Source organism: Lasioglossum baleicum, chromosome 12 (assembly GCF_051020765.1).
Source record: "Lasioglossum baleicum chromosome 12, iyLasBale1, whole genome shotgun sequence".
NCBI lineage: Eukaryota > Metazoa > Arthropoda > Insecta > Hymenoptera > Halictidae > Lasioglossum > Lasioglossum baleicum.
In genome coordinates this window covers 13,519,192-13,543,300 of record NC_134940.1, presented here as the reverse complement: position 1 = coordinate 13,543,300, position 24,109 = coordinate 13,519,192, and the positions used below count along the sequence as shown (strand labels likewise).

Sequence of the window (24,109 nt, the reverse complement as noted above, 5' to 3'; positions counted from 1 at the left end):
GGCTTATGGGAATCTCGTATCCATAGTATACATGTATATCAGTGCACGGTACCCGTGCCGTAGACTGATCTGGTCATTAGAGAGGGGGTATATCATCTCACCTTGATTCCCCTCATCTGGCATCACTGCGCTGTAGAAATATGAAAAATTTCATGTAGTTTACAATGAGTCTATCAACCACGGGCACCGTGTTGACATATAAAAGTTACATGTACATGACACGCGACTGGAGGGCTAACTAAAGAAGATTACACGATCCTTTCTTCATTTACATTTATTCAATACTATTTACAAAGTTTGTTACATGGTAAAAAATTGCTCGATCACATCCTCGATCGGGTCTAAGTGTCTACTGTGTAGAATTGAAAGTGGATCACTGAATTTCTCTTGTTCCGTTCTCAGTATCCTCCAGTTGTTCAACAAGGTTTGATACTCCATCACTTTCTCGAGTTCGTTCCTTTGTATATGAAGATGTAAAAGACCTTGGTAATTATATTTCAATCCACTGTAGTGTTTGCCGAACAATTTTATCCCTATAATTACACGAACGCATTAATTCACGGGCCATTAAACTCTGAAATGATCATTTCACACTTACAAATTGCAATACTGCGATGGTAAAGCTTTTCAGCGTCTTCGTACCGATGCATATCGAAATTGTATAACGACGCTAAGTGTTCTAGGCTCAAGGCGACATCGTGATCGTCCGGTCCTAATGATTCTTCCATGATTCGTATAGCTCTGACATGCATTTCTGCTGCTTTCTGAAAGTAGTTTTACATATATACATGCAGGGCGTCTCGTTTAACTCTGTCACCCCTTATAACTTTGTTATTTATACAGATACAAAAAAATGTTTTTAGAGAAAGTTATCGTATTTGGAGAGGGGGCGTAAGAAGTTGAGAAGGTCATCTCAAGGTCATATTTTCTGTTGCAGCTGCCCTTGAGTGACTTTGAATAACTCTATCGACATATAAAATAAAAGACTGCACATATATAACTTTCTCCCGAAACATTTTTTTGTATCTGTATGAATAACAAAGTTGCAATATTATTATGGAATATTTCATTCGCCTGTTAGTTACACCACAAGTACCTACCTCAAACTGGCCCATAGTCTGATAAAGGCGTCCTAAATTCCCATAATGCTTCGCGCTATGCGCATGGTTATCACCAAACGTTTCCCTTGTTACTGCTAAAGCGTTATTATGACAACCTTCGGCACAGGTTAATAGCATATACTGCGACTGTGTGTTACGTTTTTTAATTACTATTTCCTCCAATATTAACGCGTATATCCTCCTCGCACTCGCGAATAAGAAATTATTCCTGGACAAAAGCTTTTCCATGGTGCTTATCGCCGTTACAATCTGTCTTCTGCATCCGAGAGTTTACAATATGAATAAATTGAATAACTTCATTGAAAAATTGCTCACCTAGCTGTTACAAAATTTCCGGTGTCGTATTCGTACACGTATGTAGCATACGCAAGATCCACGTACGCCAACGCGACGTGTAAATTTAACTGCGAACACGACTTCATTAATTTTACTGCTTTCTAGAAAATATCATTTAGGTGTAAAACAAGTCAATCAAACGCAAATATACGATGAAATAAATTATAACAAGTAGTATGCTTACGTTGTAAATTAGTACGCTATGAAATAAGCAATCGACCTTTAATAAATATAATCCATAATCTAGAAGGGCATTAGTGTACACAGGATGGTTTGTCTGAAACTTTTGTCTGGCAAGCTGAACAGCTTGTTTGATTAATAAACCAGCTTTCTCAAATTCTCGTTTGCACATACACGATTTTGCAGCCTGTCTCAAAACGTCGACAGTGACGCGAGCTGGCAATGTGGGTTTCAATTCCTTCAAAGCGTCTATACTCCAACTGAATAACAATAAAAATACAATCAGCAAAATCGGCTAACAACTATAAGCGTTTACGCACAATGTATAAGCACCTATAAGCGTCATGGTAGTTATGCGCCATGTAACACATAAGGCTACATTCCGTGTAAAAGGCAGCAAAATTGCATTCTAATTTCGACTGTTGTAATTGCGTCCATATCGTTATAGCTTGCGAGTATGTTTCCACTGCATTTTTGAACGAGCAATACACGGCCTGGGTGTGCAGCAATCTGTACAATCAGAGATAATTCTTATAAATATATGTTTGTGTGCAATTATTTGTACAAGTTATATTAAAAACATGATATAGTGTTTACCTCTGGCGACACTCTAACGTTCTATACCAATTTTCTGGTGTAGTATTGTTCAACAAACATAATTTCTCGCATTCGAGTAATACTTGCTCACTGTTAGGATAGCAGCCTGCATCACTGAAGAATCTACCGAGTCTCAGACCTAAATTTATCATCCGATCTTGTGCTTTTACATTTTCACCAACATAGTTGCAGCACTTAATATATCTTTCTGTTAATTCTTCTTTGATCCTGATTCCATTGCTAACAAAGTCCTTGAAAGATAATATAAACTGGACTCTCTCTCTCTCTCTCTCTCTCTTTAAGCCAGGTGTTAAAGACTTAGTTTTCGTACCAAAGTCTCACCTCAAAGCATTTTAGTAAATCTACTCGCCGGCTTGTAACTTCTAACATCTTGGAAAAGACTTTCAATGTGCTCCATTTTAGTTCTTCGAAACAACAGGATATGCTAGATACCTTGTAGATCTGTAAAATTAAGGGCAATATATTTGTCTATTATGTTATCAGTGTTAATAGAAGAAGACATTGGTACAGTGTCTTCATTTGTTTTATCTTGTAAATGGATGAGAGTGTTTACAAAAGAAGAAACACACAAGTGCGTAATATACCTACATGTGTTTATAGATTTTTGCGTGATTCAAACGGAATCTGTGTATGCGTATGCGTGTATGGCCGTCTTATAGCATATAAAGTTCTAAGCATGTACCATGCATGCGCATGTTATACTTATATGAATCGCTAGTGACTGTGTGAGTTTAAAGAGCTGTACATGAAACGTTCTAAAGTTTACCTTGTAATAGAGATCGACCATCACTGTCGTCGGTAAAGTGGCCAGATGTTCATAATGTGGAAAATCGTGTAGGCGCCTAATATCGATTATTGCAGCCATGCTCAACTCGTAAAGACTTTTCGGTGAATATGCACATACTTTTTCGGCCATTTTCCTGGAGGGTAAAAAGTAACTAATAATAAATAACTATCTGCTATAACCAGAGAAGATATGAGAGTTCTCACGCTTGAGATTTCGGTGCCTCCAGTATCAAGTATTTTAGTGCTGCTGCACTGTGCTGCACCCTGCACCCCACACTTTTAGCTTGGATCTTGGACCCAGCTGACCCAGACGTTCCGACGACGCACTGATATGTGACTGATATATATACAATATATATACTATGGATACGAGATTCCCATAAGCCAGCCGTACAGCGGTTGAAACGAGTTGGAAAGAACTTTGTACAATTACAATTTTTAATGTGTGTATATAGTGTGTGTGAAAAATTTTGTTTATATAGTTGTGACAATATTGCATTTATTGTAACAGTTCACTAACAGAGTCGGTAATGCAGAACCGTGAACTGAGAAATGCAGTGCATGCACACTCTGTATAGATCTTAAGTCTGTGACAAACGTATGAGTCAGCTGTCAAAAGACATGAGCGACGCAATCGGGTGACGAATATATGTTTACGAGTGATTTTATCAAAAACTTATTTCACACTATCCTGTTTATAGAGAAAGCAAATGAATGGATAGTGGAATTGATTTCATGAAGAAACGACAGCAATGCGTCAGCGTGGCAAATGGTAGACTATCTGGTTACACAGTAACTGCAACCTTGGCAAATTAGTTAGGTTAGAAGTGTAATTCGTAATAGATTTTGTTCTTTTGAAACAGCGAATTGATTTAAGATTACAGGGGCTGTTTCTTTGATTCAATGGAGATACAGATTAACAGATGCAAAGGCAAGAGAATGCGACTCGAGTGGATAACGATTTTATGCGCGATAGCCTTAGCTATTGGATCAGCGAGCTGCAGCGACATAACAGCAGCGGTTTTCGGAGATGTTCTGGATGGAATGCCAGCAGCCTTCGGTGATTTCAATTCCGATGAATTGACCGATGTATTCATGTTGCGGAAGAACGGGACCACAGTTGAGATATTCCTAGCCGCTGAACAGGAACCGCTGCTGAGACCCAGCTCAGACTTGAGCTGCACATTTGGTCGCATCGTGGTCGGCGTGGTACCAGGAGACTTCGATGGAGACGTTTTCATGGACGTATTGGTGGTTACGTTTGATATGGAATCGAAATTGTCGTACCTCTACGTACTCTGGGGTGGTAATGGAAAATTGAATTGCACCAATGAGAAGGAACCATTGGTGAAGATGAAGGGTCAGCCATTAGCATTGGACCACAATGGTGACATGATCATAGACCTTTACGGAATAGACGAAAGAGGTGAGAGGATGTTCTGGATATTTGATCAGAGTAGAGGTCCACCCAAAAAGGAACCAATGCATCCTCCTAGGAATGAACTGGGCAGGCCAATACCACCGATCGACGAACCTCACTCGAACGCTTACTTGGATTGGAATGGCGACTTTTTAGCGGATCTGGTGGTGACATCACGGGAAGCGTTCGAGATCTGGTTGGGTGTCGAGGGAGGAGGTTTCGTCCACAGGAACACCATACCGTTCCCATACAACAGTTCACCCGAGAGAAGGTTCTCCGGCGTGATTGGACAAACCCTTTACCTGGACATGGAACTGACTCGTAATATGAACCTACTGCTGCCGCTGTGTTTCGACGAGGCGTGCACCAACAGCACGATTATGATGTACTCGGACCGCTGGTATGACCTGCGAATAAATTTCCGAGACAGCAACAGCGTGCTCTGGGGTTTCGTGAAGCCTGACGGGCAACGATACACAGACACGATCACTCTGCGAGGCGGAGACTTCAACATGGACGGCTATCCGGACGTGTTGGCCACGCTCCGTTCGACCAGTGGCAAGCAGAAACAGTCATTCCTACTCGAGAACGTTGCGTGCGACGCGTGCGTTGGCTTCACTCGGACGTTCCAGGTGAAATGGCAAGCTCTGAACCCGTTTTACAATGAGACCGCGATGGCCGTGTTCTATGACTTTTATCAGGACGGGATTCTCGACGTGATTATGGTGGAGGTGAACAAGAGCACCGGCACCTATCGCACGGCCGCGTTCAAGAACAGCCTGGACTATGACGCGAACTTCGTGAAAGTGATGGTGCTCACTGGCCGCAACAACAGCATGTACCCGATCTCGCCAGGATCCCTTGGCAAGAAGAAAAGAACCTATGGCACCAATTTACCAGGACCCTCGATAGCATATTATACCACCACTCAAGATGGTAGTCCGAGAAAGGCGTTAGCCGCACAGTTGCCCCAGAGCGCGCACTTTTCTCTGAATTTGCCGTACACGATCTTCGGGCTCGGCAGGACACCGAACTTTGTCGACACGCTCACGATAGGGGTGAGCAACAATTTGATATTAACGCGTTTACGATTGGCGGATATTGTCTGGCTCCAGGGTTAAAGGTAGATCTCTATTATTCGCACGAACGCGGAGCGTATTTGTTCAGCAGTGGTATTTATCTGGTCGTCTGATCCTACACGTTCCTTGCCAGTGCAGATAATAGAAATCTACCTTAATTCTGCAATTTTGCTACTCCCATATCTTCTGTTATCTTCCGTTATCCGTTTCACCGTGTTTTTCTGATTGAAACAGGTGGGCGGCAAGTTCCGGGAGTGGCCGCAGATCATTCCAAACTCTCAGATGGTCGTTATTCCGAATCCAATAGCGGAGCCTTCGAAGTGGAAGGCGCAGCTGTTTGTAACCCCGAGCAAACTAATTCTACTGAGCGCTGCTGCGTTGACCGGCACTTGCGGTTTGATATCGTTCATAATCATCGCCTTGTATTGGAAGGAGCGAAGGGAGGACAAGATCGAGAAACTGCAGGAGGCGCACAGATTTCCCTTCGACGCTATGTAAATGTGTAAATGCGAGGGGAAGAAATGTGAATGATTTGTTGCTCGCTCTCACCCTCAACGAATGTGTATATTTATTTCATTTGTCGACGTGTAAGTGTTTCATAAACGATAAATAAAATGGGTGATCGATCGATCGTTAAAATTGAAGTCGCTTCGTAGCATGGAAAACGTGTATCGGTAAACATGTATTTACTTTGAACGCGGGGGGCAAGGAGAACGAATAGGAAAATATACAGGAACGATACACGCGTGAATTTGTAAAGTATTTTGTACACGTGCTTTCTCCTCCCCCTTTCTCTCTCTCTCTTTCTTTTTCATTTGGCTCCACAGAACATGACCGACACCGATCAAATTGACAGTTTATTCGTTACTCTTTGGGCATTCTTAGAAAAAACAGGACTCGTCGGCATGTTTTATCACGCATCGCGGTCGACGCGACACATCGAATACGAAATATACGCGTATATTAATAGCAATATGTATATGTATATATTAACAAATGATCTTTACCAGATTTGTTTTGGTCGCTGCGCTACTCGCGGTATATGCGCCCCCGCGATCATCGGGGACTAGATTAACTGGAATGCGCTACTGGCAACGATCGTTTTTCACGGCAGGGTTCAAATCATTGAAGTAAGGATGAGTCATTGCCTCGTCTGCAGACAATCGTAACGCTGGATTGCACACTAACAGTCTCTGAAATAAAGAAGAGGAACGTGAGCGACGCATTCCGATTTCGTGGACGCGGATTACAAGATACAGTGAAGTCGCGATCGAGCTCGCTAAGGACCTCCACCATCACTGTCCCTTCGTCTACCCCTTCCACTGGGAGGCATCTCCGCGAGGGTCCAAGAAGCTCGAGCTGCCACGCTTTATACTTTCGGCACGGTCAACGCAGTCATAGAAAAATTGTTTTCCTACACGATCCCTGTCCCTGCTCGGAATAGGCGATGGGAGCTAGATCGCAATTTTACTGTATCTTGCACTCTCTTTATCAGCATCGGTTAGGCGTTACCTGTAACAAGTCTCTGCCTTTGGAGTTCAGTTTTGGTGTGACATGAGCCAATCCTTGGCCAGCCTGGTACGGAGGGAACGGCTTGTAGTCGGGAAGCGTGGTGAAGTCCGGCCAAGTCTCTTCGGTCGGTGTGCCGAGCATTTTGAATATCCGTTTAAGTTGATCCTCCACATCCGACCCAGGGAACAACGGTCTGCCGGCGTTCGCTAGTTCTGCGAGCAGTCAATGAATCGTGGCGAATCAAAGATTCAGAAAATTAACCGATCGTTACTCACCAGCGAATATACATCCCGCGCTCCACATGTCTATGGACGTTGTATATAATTTCGCGCCGAAGAGAACGTCCGGTGGACGATACCATAATGTGACGACTTCTGCCGAGTAACATTTCACTGGTATTCCGAAGGCTCTAGCCAGTCCAAAGTCTGCTAGTTTCAACTCCCCATTCTAGAAATCGATTTGCAACCACTTTCTAAAACTAGAGACACCTCCTTGTCCAATGGACAACAAGGTAAGATGGCCATCTTACCTTGTTGATGAGCAGATTCTGCGGTTTGAGATCCCTGTGTAGTACATTCCGGCTGTGACAGAATGCCAATCCACGCAGCAACTGATATCTGAAACGATTGATGAATACATAGCGACCAGATTTTTAACTTGTCCAAGATTTCTTCGCGGAGTTCTTACAGGAAGGATTTGACAACATCCAAGTCTATTTCTCCGTTCAGACTATCGAAGTACTTTTTCAGATCCTGGTCGCAGTGCTCGAAGACCAGAGTCAGTTTCCTGTCGCAGTGCAACACGTCATATAGCCTAACGATATTTTTGTGTTTCAGTTCCTTCAACAGGCAAATCTCTCTGAGCGCGGACGACGGTACACCCTTATGAGGACAGAAAAAGAACAACGAGCGTGTAACGATAAAATCAGTCGGCCGACTGTCACTAAGCAGTTAGGTGAACATACTTCGTCATCATCGTCCAAACGTACTCTCTTCAGGGCGACGATTTCGTGAGTCTCTCGGTTCTTGGCTTTGAAAACGGTTCCATAAGTGCCTGGAAAACAACGAGAACGTTAAGCGGACCCTACACGGTCAATCAGGAATGACAGTCTGATTGAACAGTCAGACTGTCAATCCTTATTTCAATCACGAAGAAATATTTCCAAATATCTGGAAATCCGTCAGTCCATTTCATCAGTCCGTCAGTATTAATCTTTCACGACCAATCCGAATGTCAATCTTCGACGTGACTGTCATTCCGATTGACCGTGTAGGGTCCGCTTTAAAGCGATCCGAAAACGATGCGCGTCTATTTATCGATGCAACTGTCAAAACCAATGCACTTCGTCGAACTGCACCCGCGTCGTTTACGGTCCGCGAAAACGTACACGTACACCATTCGAATCTTGGAAACGAATACATCGATCGACAATATTTGGAACACACCTACCTTCTCCTATTTTCTCGAGTTTCTCATATTTTTGCATATTTTTGGCGATCCTATGGGCGGAATAGTCGCAGAGTGGTTAGCGCTGCACTCGGGAACGATCGTGCGCGAAAACACCGGTGCAGATGGCAGCACTGCCGACAGAGGAATATCGATAGCTGACCCTCGACCTCGACCATCGATAGTCATCGACAGCGATAAAATGGAATCGTATCAGCCCCATTGTACCATTCAACTTTGTCTTTAGAAACAACAAAGATATTTGAGGTACAAACGTTTGGTGACTCACCCTGTATACATATATGTACTGATAAAAGTGGTGACAGAAAGTATAATTGTGCTCTTTCCTTGAATTCCTTGTTCAACAATAATACGGATAATTAATTGAACATTTCTCAAATCGAACACGATTTGTTGTCGACGCAAGTATACATTCTGTCCATTCGACGAAGATCGCGACCGTGAAGTGAAAGTTGTAAACGGAAATCAATAAAAAGCAAAAAAGAAAGGTAATTTACAGTTGAAACGACACGCGACCTACACAATATGTTGAGCAGATAATATCAGTAGATATATACGCGGGGCACGTGTTGCGTTTATGACGACCTCCACGAGGGGGCGACCCGCCAACGATTATTATGCATATACACGAGAATTATGAATATTAATGTTAAGATGATTCATATCCATCCTCTCAACAATGAATAGCTAAAAGGGTTTCTGTTATGTAGCGTTACCTTCTTTCCGGTTCAAACAATTCAAATCGACCGCCACGCTGCACGCAACTCGAAACTGTAATCTCTCTCGACTAATCAAGCTCGATCTTTCTCATTATCGATACTTTTTGAAATCATCTCTACCCAATTTCGAGGCTTGGTACATCACAGAAATTTTCTACTGGATGGGGTAAAATCTGGGACGGATCGAATCGAATGTCCTTCAGCAGGATAGGCTTCGCGTAACCTAATGCGAGCAGCATTACGGATAGTATCGGCGACGATAATTCAATTATAATATAATGTGTGGCTAGGTACTGTGGTAGCTCGATACGTTTTACAAATCCTACCGTGGCACTCCGTCAATATTCGGGAACCAAACTCTGAAATTGCGGAGAAAATAAAGAAAATATTTATACTTACATAATATAATGCATCTTCGGTTTGCGTTCTTCAAAACCGTTTAGTCGGTGACATTTATCGAAGCAGATCTTCGAGAATTGTTTTGTTGCGAATCTCGATGCTCGCTTCGTTGTTTCGCTCGGAGAAAAGTTCGGACGAGTGTGCCACAGAGCCAGGATGTATTAAATCCGAGAACTTGGAAAATGGATGGTCGGGTCCGATAGAATCGGCTGAATCAATTAAATCCACGTGATCGGACGTATCCGTGCGCGATGCATCAACTTTTAGGAGGCGTGATCCCGATGATCGCGCACATTGTGGTCCTATTCTACATCTGTTGGCGAGTAAGCCTCGATAAAATACTCCGCGATCACGACTAGCATAACTAAGTACGAGAATATAGTGGAGCAGCGAGGTGAGAGGTGTAGTGATGTTTGTTTCTATGTGCACCGCTATTCTCTCGTTATCGCTCCGCTGTATACAGTTGCATTTAATTTCAGTAAGTCCTCTATAATCGCGAAAGTCTCGGGGAGGTTCGTTTGCAAAGTTCGTAGACGGACACTATCTTTCTGAGCTTCAAAGGCCGAGCTGAACGTCAAGAAGGACAGCACGTGTAAAGAGAGACCACGACTGCGACTCTCCGCGTCGCTTTCTTTCCCATACGCTGTCCTTCCTTACGCCCAAAACTTTCACCGTCAATTAAACCACTAAATATAGTTGAAATTATATCGTGTTTGGTATTATTTTAATCAGAAAAATGACACAAATATATTAGTGAAAGTTTCATAAAAAAAATAAGTAGTAATAAAAAAGATTAAATATTGGTGTTACATTGTATGTTGCCGGCGACTATTAGTAGCGGTTCACACCGATATACCCGAGCCGAGATCAGATTACTACAGTGCAGATATTTTTTTTTCATTTATCGTGTACCACCTTTTAGCGACTATAGAGGATTTACTGTACATTGGTGTGATTTCGCCGCGATGTTATCCTCGATCTTCGCCGCTCCACTACATCCGTACCCTAACTCGCGGAATTTAGATTCTAGCGGCGGCGAGGGTGCGACGCAAGATCATGGCCGAGATGAGAGAAGTTTGCTCGAGCGTAATGTATAGCTGACTCGCTTCGGGTGCAAGTAATGTTACAGGTGGATCGCTTTGACAGGTTCGGCAGGTCCGCGAAAACATCCAGTACATCGGTGAGCACGTCGCCAAAGCTGTGGAAGAGGTGCGTGACACTTACCGAGACAATACCGTAGTTCCGTCGACTTGATTAATTCTTTCTTTGTCGCACGCGCTCTTTCAGATCAAGCAGGACGTCGGGGAGGAATTGCGAATCACCGATCGACTGACTGCTCAGAGCTCGAAGGTGGCGTCGATGTTGCAGCGATTCTCGGAGCTCGAGACAAGCGTGATAGAGGTAAAAAAAAAACAGGCTACTCAAAATCGCAGTCCGATTGCTTACTCGCGAATTCGGAATCGAGAGCAGGCGGTCCGGATGAACAGGAACATGGAGAACGCGATGATCGAGACGCCGGGGGACGTGAACGAGGAGATCAGAAGAATCATTGCTGTGATCGAGAACAAGAGACGCGAATGTGAAGAACGTTCGGAGGACGCGAAGGATAGAGTCGGAAGCATGACCGGAAACGGAGCCGGCCTAGTTCGCGAAGGGGCTCGCCGGAATACCCTGTCGAAGTTCTCCGTGTGCGCCCCCCGCGATCTTGTTCCCGATCGTCCGCGGACTCCGACCACACCGGAAGTCCGTCTTCTCGGGGAATCGGTCAAACCGACCGGCAGAGCTTAAAGCGGTTCGACTTTTGTTTATTTCTTTCGTAAAAATTTATCTCGAGCTCCCCCAGCTCTCGAACGAAGCAAGTTCCTCGTAGCAAGCTTCGAGAACTGAAATAAATATTACAACATTTTCGAAGCTCTGTCATGTGCGAGCTGGGAATAGCTGCGCGATAAGGATCCCGAGGCTGTCGAGTTATCAAGGCGAATAAAGAAAAGAAAAACGAGCAAGATTCTGTTTGCCAAGTGGTCTATTTGCGCGACGGAATCGTCGCTGCTACAGAGGTTACGATATCTTAGGATCAGAGGTTGAGGGCGTTCGATCCGCGAAACGCTGGATAACCGGTCCAACCAACGCGATCCCTTCTGCCGTGGTCCATGGTTCTTTTGAAGAAATCATCGAAAGGCGTCCTATCGATCTCGTCGATGTTCCGTTTGCCGAATCGTTCGATCGGCGTGAGATGAATTCTTCTAGCAGCCGTGGCGGGATCGATCCATCCGCTGCGAACAAATCGTCGACGACAGAACCAGTCGTCCCGTGAGAATTAGAGGTGTGCGAGAACCCGAAAATGTCAGGCAGGTTCTCCAAAATTTCGCGAATATGTCAGGTTTCCCGAGGAACACCGGGATATCCGACATTTTCAGGTTCTCGCATACCTCTGGAAAGAATACAACCGAACACGGGGGTCCACGGGGAAAGGAAGAAGAAAATTCATTCTTTTTTCTGTGCTTACCTGGGGAAAGAAATTCCACGGGTAAGATCGGACGTCCTCACGAAGTCGCGGACACGGTCGGGACGACCACGAACGCCGACTATGTCGTTCGGGTCGTCGTTGTCCAGCGCACCTTGAATGAAATCGGAACGAAATCGAAATGTTCGATTCGCACGCCTGCTGAACGGTCGCGGTAGACTATGAATTTCAACCCTTAGCACTCGAATGGTGACTCTGAGGCGCCACTAAAAATGGCTGTACCGTTGTTCAAAATATTGTTTACATCAGGCAGTTCCAGCCTATTCCCCTCCGACAACTGCAAGGTCACCCACCATCGAACCTCTTTATAATGTATGCGTGTACATCGCGTCGTGCTATACATTATAACGATGAAGTCCTGGGGGAAGAACCTAAGCAGGGAAGGTGCCTCGAATAGCTCCGGAGCTACTCGTTGGAACCGCCTGGTTCACATGATTAAATATGTCGGTATCTAATCAATTGCTAAACATTTAGGTATCGTATGAGGTATCATACCAATTTCATATCCATAAAATTGAAAAGATCATAGGGATTGGAAATATTCTAGGTCGGAAGACATGTTCAATTTTCGAGTTAAAATTGCTCCGAGTGCAAAGGATTAAAGTAAAAGGATTAGACTTAGAGGCTACTGACAAGACCGAGTTTTCAGTGGAGCGAGCCTCCGCGTGTCATTTAGGTACCGAGGTTTTTACAAGGAACTTTTCGCATAAGCTGTCTTCCCGCTATCTCTCCGCGGTATCAATGTGTGCTAGAGATCGTGGTTTTGAATAACACACGCGTATTTGCATGCACGTATACATATACTTTAGCGCGTGTCATTTTAAGTACACGTGTACTATTTCACTGGAACGATACGGGAACAGAAAAGGAAGATGGCTGCATCGAGATCGTTCGTACGTACGATTTTTATTGTCTAATGCAAGGAATTCGATACAAAGACGATTCTATCGTCGGCTATACCCGCAACCGTTCTCCAGCCGAGCGGAAAACAAAAGGGAAGCTAATTGGCGCAGCGTTTCATTGACCGGCGTCGATCGTGTCTCGCGATTCAGTCTCGGCCGTGCGGGATTGAAACTGTCGAGCGGCACGGGCCAGATTTCGCACCAAATTCCCTCCACCGATTTGGTCCAAGTTCCGGCGGAATTCGTCGCGAGCACCGTTCAAGCTGCGCACCAAATTCCCGCCTCCGATCTGATCCAAGTTTCGGGAATACCGATCGTTCATAGAGCGCACGAGATTCCCGCCTCCGATCTGATCCAGATTTCGAGTGTACCGATCGTCCGTGGAGCGCACGAGATTCCCGCCTCCGATCTGATCCAGATTTCTAGAATACCGATCGTCCGTGGAGCGCACGAGATTCCCGCCTCCGATTTGATCCAGATTTCGAGTGTACCGATCGTCCGTGGAGCGCACGAGATTCCCGCCTCCGATTTGATCCAGATTTCGAGAGTACCGATCGTCCGTGGAACGCACGAGATTCCCTCCTCCGATCTGATCCAGATTTCGATCGAACCTCGCGACTCCCGCCTCCGTGGTCGAGGCGAATCCTTTCGGCGGTCGGCGATCACCGAGCCATTCTCGATCCCGATCCGATCGCGACTCTTCTTCGACCGGCTTTCGTTGCTCCGTCGGATCTAAAATGTTCGTGGCAGAACCGTGATCGCGACGATTGATCGGATTTTGATCCGGATCCTGGACGAAACGAGAAGCATTCGGTACGATGCACCAGATATTGTAGACGAGACACGAGGGTACGAGGGTACGAGAGGTGATCGACGCACAAACACAAGAACAAAGCTCGAACGACACGGCTTCACGGCTCAACGATCAACCGGATAACTTACCGTGGTCTTCGAGGTACGCGGCGAGGATCTCCGCAGCCATCGGCCCGTACTGGTTCCGTTGCATCACGCTTTGTCCAGTCTGCAACCAACAATCGTTAAAAGCTCCTCCCTCGGAAAGCGCGCCGCGAGCATGCCAGTATAACACGCGACGCACAACAAGCCAGCAACACGCGAGCCTACGCGACCCAAATGGGAAATTAACTATTCGCTCGATAACTAGTCGCGGTTGAGATCGGCGTAGATACAAGTACGAGGACAGTTCCTTGAAACGGGGCTCGAAACGGGTCCGAAAATAACCCAGATCGGAAAATCAAGTTCTACGCTAGTTCTGATTGAAACGGATAGGAAGAACCTTCACCCTGAAAAAACCCTTGTGGAACTAGAGCTCCCTGTATCATGTATACAGGGTGATAAGGGCTCATGCGATACCAAAAAAATGTTTGTTTTTATGTAATTCTTTTTAGAGATGTGAAAATTTTTTTGGTTTCGCACACGAGCCCCATTTTACCATTCTCAACTTTGTTCTTCAGACATTTGACGCATCTTTAAAAAGAACAAAGATATTTGAGGTGACAACGTTAGGTGACTCACCCTGTATATGCAAATACACGTGTACGTTTGTAATGAGCGAAACCGGATCTTAATCCGTGTAATATTAAATTCACCGCGGAGGTACCCTTGTATTTTAATTCCACGTATACACTACATATTCGCTCATTTACATTACACGAGTTTCTTTAACTTTGAATTACTCGCGTATAGTAGTTGCAATCTCAAAACTTTAAATTCAATGTTTCAAGCATAAATACAGGTGTCGACCACGTTAGCAAATATTCACTTTACATTAAAATAGTTATTTCATTGAATAAAAATTTATTTTTGTTGGAGTGGTATAAAATTTCACGTAACCTGTTATGTAGGAAGTAGAGCGAATATATTCCTTCTCAAATTTATTTAAAACAGATAACGGTCTATTTCGGTTCCCGATCAGACCTTCTTTTCGGTGCTGGAAACGACACAAGCCGGGGCGCAACAAGTTGCGTCGAGTGACTCCAGTCGAATAGAGTCGACCCTTTACGGGCTAAATGGTTCTCGTACCTTGGTACTTGCTGTGACATCGTGTAACTCAATTATATCCCTGCATGTACTTTTACTAACCGATTTAGAACAGCTCGGAGTTGCTACAGTTGTTCTGGTAACCGTATAAATCAGTGAAATGAGTGAAACAACGTACCGAATTTCAGCAAGGAAACCAAACTTATCAAACAACTAACGTAGTATGTCCTAACTTATTTCATGGTGTCGCTAATAAAACTATAAATAAAAAAACTGTATCTGGATTATTGTCCTTTATTCATGCTTTTCTTCCTACCGAGCACAAGATGTGACTGTCACACGTTGTTTTATAAATATTGCATGACTGAATTTATTTAGATTTCTCACAATTTTTACAATAAGCGATTAAATGAAGAAATTTATTTATCTCATGGAAGCATCTTTGTAATGTCAATAATTATATGAATATAAACTGCGGATCTTTATGCAAAATAAAAATTTTCTTTGTCAATTACAAGACACGGGAGTCGTATAAAAATTTCTTCCTATCTTTTAGAATTTTAAATCGTCTTAACGAAAGTCATTCGTGGTACGGTTAGTGTTAACCAACGGATACCAAGGTACACCGATTTTAACCAAGTCCCTTTCAGGATTCTAGCGGAAGTTCTCGAAAATAAAACAAGTAACTATGGGCGCAAAGCTGATTGTATAAAAACGTAAATGCCATAGTTATTGTAAATATGAAGCACATTTTCAATAGTTGTGCTGCACCAAAAGGAAGCCTAAAAGTCTTTTATATAAAAATCCAGAAGAAGGTTGTTAGAATACATTACTGGTGGTGAGTTGTTGGTTCGCGATAATATCGAGTCAGACTCGCGATTAAGATTTCGAACAATATTTATACTGAATGTGTGTATGTTATTCAATTCCTTTAAAGCTTGAACACTTCAATTTTGTTGTTAACGATATGTAGCCACTGGAAAATATACAGGCATAAGACGGTAGCCTGAAATTTTCTCTTACAAAAATATGTTCTTGTTACGAACGACAAGAAAGTTTGAATCACCGTGACCGAAAACTAAATGATAGTGCAAAAGGGGATAATGTTATCTTTACCTGAAGAGGGCTGGCTGCCACCCAAGCTGCCGCGATCGACCAAAGGAAGATCGGCAGGGCACAGTGACCGAGTGTCGTCATCGCGCGTGTCCTTAGGGCGAGATCGAGAGTGTTGAAATGCCGATGTTCACGTGCGAAGGATCGTGTACCGTCTACGAGTCCTCCTCGACTCTTTCCACCGAATATATACAGGTAGAACGACGGTCAAGGGGTGAAAGGGGTGCGAGGACGCACGCGCTCCGACGCGATACCGTGGACACAGAAGCTCGTAGGGCGCGGGACGAAGGACGAAAGGCAAAACGCGACGCCACCGAAACCCATTAGATCGGCCCACATCGACGCGATGATGATGTTACATTTACGACACGCATATCGGTGCATTATCATGGCTATCGGTGACAAACAAAAACGGACGAACGAACCGTCTGCTTCCGGACGGACCGCATCCCCGAAGACTTGCCCAAGTTATACTAATTCATCGAGAATGCACATCCATCCGCATCCATCCTTACACAACTTCAAACCAATAAACCAGATAAGATGGTCGGAAACGCCCTTGGTCCAAATTGAACGGCCTATGAACCATTTCATAGGGTATCGAGAAAAAACACGTGAAAATTCTGAGAAAAATTGAACCGATGTCGAGCACCTAGATACATAAACCGCAATTAATACGGATTTTTCAGTTGAAAATCATGGTCGTAAAACGCATCGAAAACTTCAAAGAATTCGGAAGAATTCATTTATATTTTTACAGCATCGGCGTATGGATATCAGTATTGTTCACGAATTTTTTTCACACCTTTTTTTGTGGATTTGAGACTAGACTTCTTAGTCTAGACATCCATTTCTGCGCAACTTCAAATTGACAATACGTGTCTTGTTCGTTCGAATAGTACCGGTTCATCTGATCTCAGTTTCCCATAAGTTGCGATAATGCACCAGCATGTAACTTGCAGAAGTGTGTGTTGTTAATACATCGGTTCGTTCTCCGGGAGCAACTGTGGCCAGTGAGTTCAACTTGGTGGCCGCCATCTCGGAAGTATTTCGCACGCGTCGCGAGAGTCGGTCTAGCGAAAAATCTCGTTAGTGGTATTCGCAGTTTTAGAAGTGGATCCAGACGAGCCCGAGGGAACGAACGCCGCTTTCCTCTCGAGATGGAGCGGCAAACGATCAAAGAAAGACGTCTGCGAAGGAAAGGATCGAAAAAGGGAGCGGGTACTGGTGATTTGTAAGGAGAGCGGCGACGGGGGTGCGTCGCGGCGCCCGTGCGATCGATCTTGCTCGCATCCGATGCAGAAAATAAATCCTGGAGGCCGTGAAACGCAAAAGTGCGCGCCTCCGCTTGAGCGCGCCGTGACGCGTAAAAGCGCGACACTAAATCGCGACTACGAATTGCCCGTAAACACACAGTTCAATTATCCGCGATCCGTTAACGCTTTATGAGGGCTCGAGCACGCGTCGGCGAATCGACCGCGAGTCAAACGCCGTGGACGCAATTGTATTCTCTCCCGGATAGGATTACCAGGTGCCATTTGATCGCATTAGCGCATTAGCGCGTCTCCTCCTCGGAGTTATGAGTTTTCTTCGGTCGTGTAATTTTCACGGATAAAAAATTGATGTCGCATCGCATCGATCGCAACATCGAAGCGAACGGAGATAGCGATAGCACGCCGGATATCGACACTCGAGGCGATGTTTACTATGCAGTCCATCGAAAGTTTACCTTTCCGCGGTTCACGCTCGAAAGCGTTCCCGCTGGCAGAACTTTCGCTTTCCTCCCTATCTTCCCGACACCCTCTGATAGCTATCGACGCCCGACATCCACTCAACGAGCTTAATCCGCTAAAAGATTCGAGGCTTTTATCTTAATTTATCTTAATGCTGTTCGATCCCTGGATTATACGTCATTTGGATCGACTTTGGCCTCTCTCCCTTCGTAGTCTCCCGACCTGCTCCTCCTGCCCTTCTATTATCAGCTTGGATTTTCAACGCGTTCATGTTCCACATAATTGAAAGCCGTGCCGCCCGGGCAATTATGCGAACTGGCGCGAAATTATGTCCACCGCCAGCTGTCCAGCTGTCCCTAATTTACAATGTACAAACTTTATACTAGAGATCGCGGTTTTGAACGTGTACTAAAATACACGTGAACTGTTTAATAGGAAATTGAGGATCCGTGATACACGTGGTACACGGATTGAGATCAGGATTCGTTTTCTACATGTGAAATAGAGATCTCTATCGTATACGCACGCGCACCGAGTTCACAGAGTTCCACAGATATGTATAAAAATTGTCTGCGGCGTTGGTACAGAGTGCTTCGTATTTTTCGATTTTCCGTACGCCAGTTGTAGATGATTTCAAATCGTAATGCAGCTACCATTAAGCGCGTTCTTCCAGTTTTTATTCAAGTCCTGGAAAGTGAATAAATATTTTAAAAGTCGCCCCTCAAAGTTCAGCCACGTTGCTTGAGCAGTAAATCAGAATTTTGCCGAATTTCGGAACGATCTAGAATTTTCCTACGAGCCTAAATGGACCTATCGCACAGGACAAACTCTCAGGTCCTCGAAAATTGAACATTTCCGCCGCAAAAATTTGGATCTGGCGATGGTAGCGTCTCTCTCGATGGTAGTGACAAAACGCTCAAACTGTTAGCCAAATGTTACCGACAAAGAAGACCAGAGCACTCGGCGCCATCTATCGGATGAGAACTAAATTTAATTAGCAACAAACTTGAACGTTTCGCCGCTACGTTAAATGGCGCTATTTTCAGATTTTAGGCAGAATATCGGAACGGTACCATCTAGCGGATGATGGAAAACGACTATCTCTTTTTCTTTCGGAACGAGTCTTCGCTAGATCAACGAATTTATATGATCGATTATGTTTGCATTCTCTTCAAACTCAGACAAATAAGTAATAGTCTACGGACATTTCAACCATATAAATCGAAGTTTGACCTTTATGTTTATGCATTTTTCAATTCCGCAGCGCAGACAACCAAACGATTCCCAATGCTCCAATGCTTTAAGAACGTCACTGTTAGATGTCGCCGTCGTTCACTTTTTACCGCATAATTTGTTATTCGATTAAATATCAATTATTTCATAGTTATTGCAAGATTTCACAGCCCGATATCGTAGCATAGGATCGTAATAGATGATCTGGTAACGGTAACTCCTGTCTTTCATTCGAATTTTCCGAAATAATCTAACGAGTGCACGACGATCTATACCATAGAATATTATGCTATAGATAGGGATGTTGGTTTGGATGACGACTCTGAAGAGTAAGAAGTGGGGCTGACAGCTTCGCGTTGTACAGTGGCACATCTATCAACGTTAAAAGCTTTATGCACCGAAGAGAAACGATCCTTACCGGCCTTCGACTTCCTCTTCCCGTAACTGGATATAATGGCGTCCGGAGTAAGTCTTTCTCGTGTGATTCGCACCGTGAAACATCGACCTTACGACAATTCGATAAGAGCATACGTGTCAGAAAAATGACGGCTGGACCGAAAACGCAACTAATGGAGGTACTATTTATTTCAGACTCTGTACACCTACCCAGATAACTTCAGAGCCTACAAGGTGCTGATTGCGGCTCAGTACTCCGGTGCACAGGTCAAAGTCGCAGATGACTTCGTTTTCGGCGAGACGAACAAGACCGAGGCCTTCCTGAAGAAATTCCCCCTGGGAAAGGTACGTTTCCACGTCAGTCGTAACATGGTCTTGTTCTTTGTACACTCGTAACACTATATTCAGAAACCAGCTGGTATGAACACTACAAAAAAATTAACAAGTGTGTACGAAGATTTCCCCCGGTAGACATCTAATTCGTTCTAACAAGAAATATATATTACGGATCAAACTTTTCAAAGTATTCGCGTTAATGGTCCCGTGATTTTATCCATCAGGTCCCAGCGTTCGAAACAAATGATGGGAAGTACATCACAGAGAGCAACGCGATCGCTTATTATGGTAAAATTCATAATCGATATACCGTACACGCGACAGTACTCGACGATGTCTAGATTGAATTATATTTTTTCAGTGGCTAATAATCAGCTGAGAGGCAAGGACGATCTCGAGCGTGCAGAAATTATCCAATGGTTCGGCTACGCAGACTCTGAGATTCTTCCAGCCAGTAGCGCATGGGTTTTCCCATTGCTTGGTATTATGCCTTACAATAAGCAGGTATAGATTAAATGTATTTTGACGTTTTATTTTTCTCCCTATTCCTCCTGCAAAGGCAAAATTAGTCCAATTGTATAACTAGTTTTGTAACTCTTGGAGGTATAGAAACATTAGCATGTATTATAATCATGTATGGATTCTTTTGTACATGATTTGTAACATGCTTACAGTTGGAAACCTTTGGTCTGCAATTTGCTGCGTCTTGTTAGGATTGCAATTGTTTGCTAACGTGTATGTTTGATTCAATTTCAGACAGTGGAACACGCCAAGGAAGATATAAAGAAAGTGATGACTGCCCTTAATTCTCATTTACTTACACGTACTTACTTGGTTGGAGAACATCTGACTTTGGCTGATATTAGTGTAGCCATGACGTTGCTTCATTTATACCAATATGTATACGAGCCGAATCTACGTAAACCTTACCAGTGTGTAACTCGATGGTTCCAAACAGTAATTAACCAACCCGAATCTGTGGCTGTTCTTGGTGCCTTTAAATTGGCTGCGAAAACACTTGAATACGATCCAAAGAAGTTTGCAGAAACCCAAAGAAAAGTTAGTCGGTTACAGTCTTGTTTTTCCAAGATCTATATTCGTTTCAGCTGTTTTTTTTTTCTCTAAGTCAGTTATTCGTCCTATTTTACAGACTTCCAAGAAGGACAAAAAAGATAAGGAATCCAAGAAAGAATCAAAAGAACCTAAGGAACCTAAAGAACCTAAAGCGCCCAAGAAAGAACCAGCAGAAGAATTAGATCCTGCAGAAGCTGCTTTGGCTGCTGAACCCAAAACAACAAATCCTTTCGATACTTTGCCTAAAGGCACGTTCGATCTCGATGATTTCAAGAGATTTTATTCCAACGAAGACGAGGCAAAATCTATACCTTATTTCTGGGAAAAGTTCGATCCAGAACATTACAGCATTTGGCTCGGAGAATATAAATACAATAACGAATTAACAAAGGTAAGACTATTTGATCGCTTGACGAGAAATGGAGACGAAACGTCGAATGTTTCGCACGTGTTTTTAATGAATTTTCCTATTCTGCCCAGGTTTTCATGTCTTGCAATCTGATCAGTGGTATGTATCAACGATTAGACAAAATGCGCAAGGCCGCATTTGCTAGTGCTTGTCTATTCGGCACGGACAATAACAGTAGCATCAGTGGTATTTGGGTTTGGCGCGGAAAAGAACTCGCTTTTACGGTGAGTTTCGGTGTTTCGATATTTTCTATTCGCTTTTTCGTCGCTATATGTATTTAGAAACGCAACGGGACTAATCGTATCGTTTTATACAGCTGTGTCCAGACTGGCAAGTAGATTATGAGTCATACACTTGGACCAACTTAGACCCGAGCGAAGAGGAAACGAAAAAATTGGTTCAACAATACTTCAGCTGGACTGGTACCGACAAAGAGGGACGCGAATTTAACCAGGGAAAAGTTTTCAAGTAAACCCCTTTGCCCTATGCTTGCTATTAAACGGAACATTTTTGTTCGCATGAAATAAACGTAAAAGAAACATTGATTCAAGTACCATCGAACTTTACACAAAGAACCTTTAGAATCCTGTATTTAATTAAGGTGTTTTCATTTCGAGAGGAAGAATGTTCTTTTCCGCAAGTCTCTATTATTTGCAACGATGGCTTTTCTCAGTTTACATATTTTCGTGTAAACGTACTGTTCTTCGAGAGTGATATTTAATTATTTTATTACCGAGTTAATCGTTGCAGTATATGAACGTAAAACAAGACCGCAACATTAAAAAAATAATAGAGTGATATTAATTTTGGTATGCGCATTTTTAGAAATTTCATATATATATATTATATGTATATGTGTGTTAAATTATTTAATCTATAAATTGTTTAAAATTATGTCGTAACTATAGAAATACAATTGATTCGATAGACTTAAGAATCTTTATGCATTTGTTACTGGTTGTTTAATTAAAAGAAAGAAAAACCACGTAAATATTTCAATTTGTAAATTAAATATTAAGAAACACGAGATTATCATTGTAGTGCTGCTTCATCATACCAGAATTCATTCTCCATACCATCTTGTGTGAAATTTCATTTTAAATATAATGCATATTTTTACAAAAAATAAAGTTGTTGAATATTTCAATGATTGGAATAAAATTTCTACGTTTATAAAAGCTCTGTATATTCCTGCTTAAATATTTTGTTTTGTTGTTATCAAGGACATAAAGTTGCACGTTTTCCTAGCATTTTATTTTCTCACTCTATCTAACAAACAGCAATTATAACTACAAAATGCATTCTCTTTGTACACAAATACATAAGAATTATAATTTAATCGTAATTTGGCAAAAGGTAACTAGACTGCGGATATTTACCAAAAATGAAAATTGTCTGGCTCAATCGCATAAACGGAACTTAAAAATAGGAATGTATTTCCTTAGTAATTTTAATATGATTTCTTCCGATGTCTTAAGAAAAATCTGCAGTCTAATTAGAACATTTAAAACCCTTTAGAATCCATCCATCTCCTAATAAGGGATACAAAATCACCCCTAAATTTAATTATACCTACTAATTCGTTTATACGCATACCAATGGGCTTGCCTGTTTCTTTTTGCATATGTTCTTTTAATTCAGCTTCTAAAGCCCAAATATCTCCCTGAATACGTTTGAGAATTGTCAGTTTTCGCAGTCCTCTGTTGTACACTCGAAGATAGACAGGGAGCATAAAATTTTTCGAGCGCTGTACATAATACGGATAATCTCCTGGTTTAGCTGTTAAATTGTAATAGATAACATTTCAATGAAATGACAACATTTTAAACACGAAACCCTTTGAAGTAACATGGACGTACCAGTAGGTGGTTTCCAGCCAGATGCATATTCTCTATTCTCGAGCTCAGGCACAGGTATGACCTTAGGTCTGAGCAAACGTTCCACATACTCCCATTCTTTCGGATCTCTCGTTACCTCGTAATCTGTGTACTTTGAGGGATCTTCGTATATAGGCGAAGATACGTAGCTGCTCCATCTTTTTTGGATCTAGCACAAAACAAAAGTCTCATTGATTATTCCCGTGTTGTCCTCGAATAAAATTTGTGTACGCGTGCTTTTAGGTTAACGTCTCGTAACCACGTGAAATACTATCATCAAAACCGCATGTTTCTCTGCGAACTTCCCGATAACGATTTCATTGAAACGAGCGCCAATGTTTTCCCGAGCAACGTTAAAATAATATGGCGTACACTTTGCGTAGTATTGTTGAAGTTCAACAATCCGCTGCCCGAAGTTTCGTTTAAGGTCGCCTTTAAGAAACTTCATTAGAAACGTTGAAATCGTGAAAACGAGAAAATCGTCGTGAAAAGAACGCGATCGTCGCGAATACAGTATGATCGAACGATAAATGAACGGTTCCACACGTTTTTCTGGAAACGTGGTCTATTTAGCATGGCCCTTCGCTAGTTCGCCCGAAGGTATCTATTATGAAAACGGCGGACGAGCTTGTTTATCAGGCGACAGATTACGAGAGGCGAGAAAAGTGAGGAATACTCGCGAAATTAGAGAGATCGATAATATTACCTGAACCGGGATCGGCGTGGCATGGTTCAACGGTTCAAGTTGTCGAGCCGATCGCAGAATAATCGCGGAGAGTTTGGAGCGTGCGAGGAGCCGAAGGGCGGCCATTTTGACTTCGGTAAATAAGGGTCGGTGGCCGCCATTGGTGCGCACGGGCGCGTCTTCCTTCCCGTT

General features: G+C 43.1%; 7 protein-coding genes across 13 annotated transcripts; 3 read left to right on the top strand and 4 right to left on the bottom strand.

The window, feature by feature from the left end:
* Positions 1–258: 258 nt before the first annotated feature.
* Pat1 (Protein interacting with APP tail-1) lies at positions 259–3,393 on the bottom strand. Of its 4 annotated transcripts, XM_076434585.1 has the most exons (10): positions 3,246–3,393; positions 3,022–3,175; positions 2,577–2,696; positions 2,235–2,503; positions 1,971–2,147; positions 1,642–1,897; positions 1,437–1,558; positions 1,101–1,377; positions 599–764; positions 259–533 (listed from the first exon to the last, which is right to left on the bottom strand). In XM_076434585.1, exons 2-10 carry the CDS (start codon positions 3,169–3,171, stop codon positions 301–303), a joined length of 1,770 nt encoding a protein of 589 aa, XP_076290700.1. In that variant the 5' UTR covers positions 3,172–3,175; positions 3,246–3,393; the 3' UTR covers positions 259–300. The 4 variants fall into 4 exon arrangements, with proteins under 4 accessions (XP_076290700.1, XP_076290701.1, XP_076290703.1 ...); XM_076434586.1 differs by having other exon boundaries at positions 2,235–2,485; positions 3,022–3,344; XM_076434588.1 differs by lacking the exons at positions 3,022–3,175; positions 3,246–3,393 and adding an exon at positions 2,844–2,998.
* LOC143214043 (T-cell immunomodulatory protein) lies at positions 3,257–6,184 on the top strand. Of its 2 annotated transcripts, none has more exons than XM_076434579.1 (3): positions 3,257–3,813; positions 3,926–5,519; positions 5,775–6,184. In XM_076434579.1, exons 1-3 carry the CDS (start codon positions 3,794–3,796, stop codon positions 6,036–6,038), a joined length of 1,878 nt encoding a protein of 625 aa, XP_076290694.1. In that variant the 5' UTR covers positions 3,257–3,793; the 3' UTR covers positions 6,039–6,184. The 2 variants fall into 2 exon arrangements, with proteins under 2 accessions (XP_076290694.1, XP_076290692.1); XM_076434577.1 differs by having other exon boundaries at positions 3,919–5,519.
* Positions 6,185–6,384: 200 nt separating this feature from the next.
* LOC143214049 (cyclin-dependent kinase 5-like) lies at positions 6,385–8,661 on the bottom strand. Its single transcript, XM_076434596.1, has 7 exons — positions 8,502–8,661; positions 8,017–8,105; positions 7,740–7,933; positions 7,582–7,669; positions 7,328–7,499; positions 7,053–7,264; positions 6,385–6,733 (listed from the first exon to the last, which is right to left on the bottom strand). The coding sequence occupies exons 1-7, from the start codon at positions 8,536–8,538 to the stop codon at positions 6,626–6,628; spliced, it is 900 nt and encodes a 299-aa protein (XP_076290711.1). The 5' UTR covers positions 8,539–8,661; the 3' UTR covers positions 6,385–6,625.
* Positions 7,922–11,940, top strand: LOC143214051 (uncharacterized). Of its 2 annotated transcripts, XM_076434601.1 has the most exons (5): positions 7,922–9,960; positions 10,661–10,723; positions 10,784–10,846; positions 10,925–11,038; positions 11,108–11,940. In XM_076434601.1, exons 1-5 carry the CDS (start codon positions 9,889–9,891, stop codon positions 11,423–11,425), a joined length of 630 nt encoding a protein of 209 aa, XP_076290716.1. In that variant the 5' UTR covers positions 7,922–9,888; the 3' UTR covers positions 11,426–11,940. The 2 variants fall into 2 exon arrangements, with proteins under 2 accessions (XP_076290716.1, XP_076290715.1); XM_076434600.1 differs by having other exon boundaries at positions 10,925–11,940.
* On the bottom strand, positions 11,624–19,733 carry LOC143214050 (orcokinin peptides-like). Of its 2 annotated transcripts, XM_076434599.1 has the most exons (4): positions 16,178–18,938; positions 14,006–14,084; positions 12,144–12,255; positions 11,624–11,910 (listed from the first exon to the last, which is right to left on the bottom strand). In XM_076434599.1, the coding sequence occupies exons 1-4, from the start codon at positions 16,256–16,258 to the stop codon at positions 11,712–11,714; spliced, it is 471 nt and encodes a 156-aa protein (XP_076290714.1). In that variant the 5' UTR covers positions 16,259–18,938; the 3' UTR covers positions 11,624–11,711. The 2 variants fall into 2 exon arrangements, with proteins under 2 accessions (XP_076290714.1, XP_076290713.1); XM_076434598.1 differs by lacking the exons at positions 11,624–11,910; positions 12,144–12,255 and adding an exon at positions 12,266–13,795 and having other exon boundaries at positions 16,178–19,733.
* Eef1gamma (elongation factor 1-gamma) lies at positions 19,447–21,900 on the top strand. Its single transcript, XM_076434590.1, has 8 exons — positions 19,447–19,605; positions 19,732–19,881; positions 20,097–20,160; positions 20,234–20,376; positions 20,629–20,931; positions 21,023–21,337; positions 21,427–21,579; positions 21,672–21,900. Exons 1-8 carry the CDS (start codon positions 19,594–19,596, stop codon positions 21,825–21,827), a joined length of 1,296 nt encoding a protein of 431 aa, XP_076290705.1. The 5' UTR covers positions 19,447–19,593; the 3' UTR covers positions 21,828–21,900.
* A 687-nt stretch (positions 21,901–22,587) lies between these two features.
* Mrpl49 (mitochondrial ribosomal protein L49) lies at positions 22,588–24,074 on the bottom strand. Its single transcript, XM_076434602.1, has 3 exons — positions 23,939–24,074; positions 23,215–23,401; positions 22,588–23,134 (listed from the first exon to the last, which is right to left on the bottom strand). Exons 1-3 carry the CDS (start codon positions 24,041–24,043, stop codon positions 22,860–22,862), a joined length of 567 nt encoding a protein of 188 aa, XP_076290717.1. The 5' UTR covers positions 24,044–24,074; the 3' UTR covers positions 22,588–22,859.
* Between the last annotated feature and the right edge of the window lie 35 nt (positions 24,075–24,109).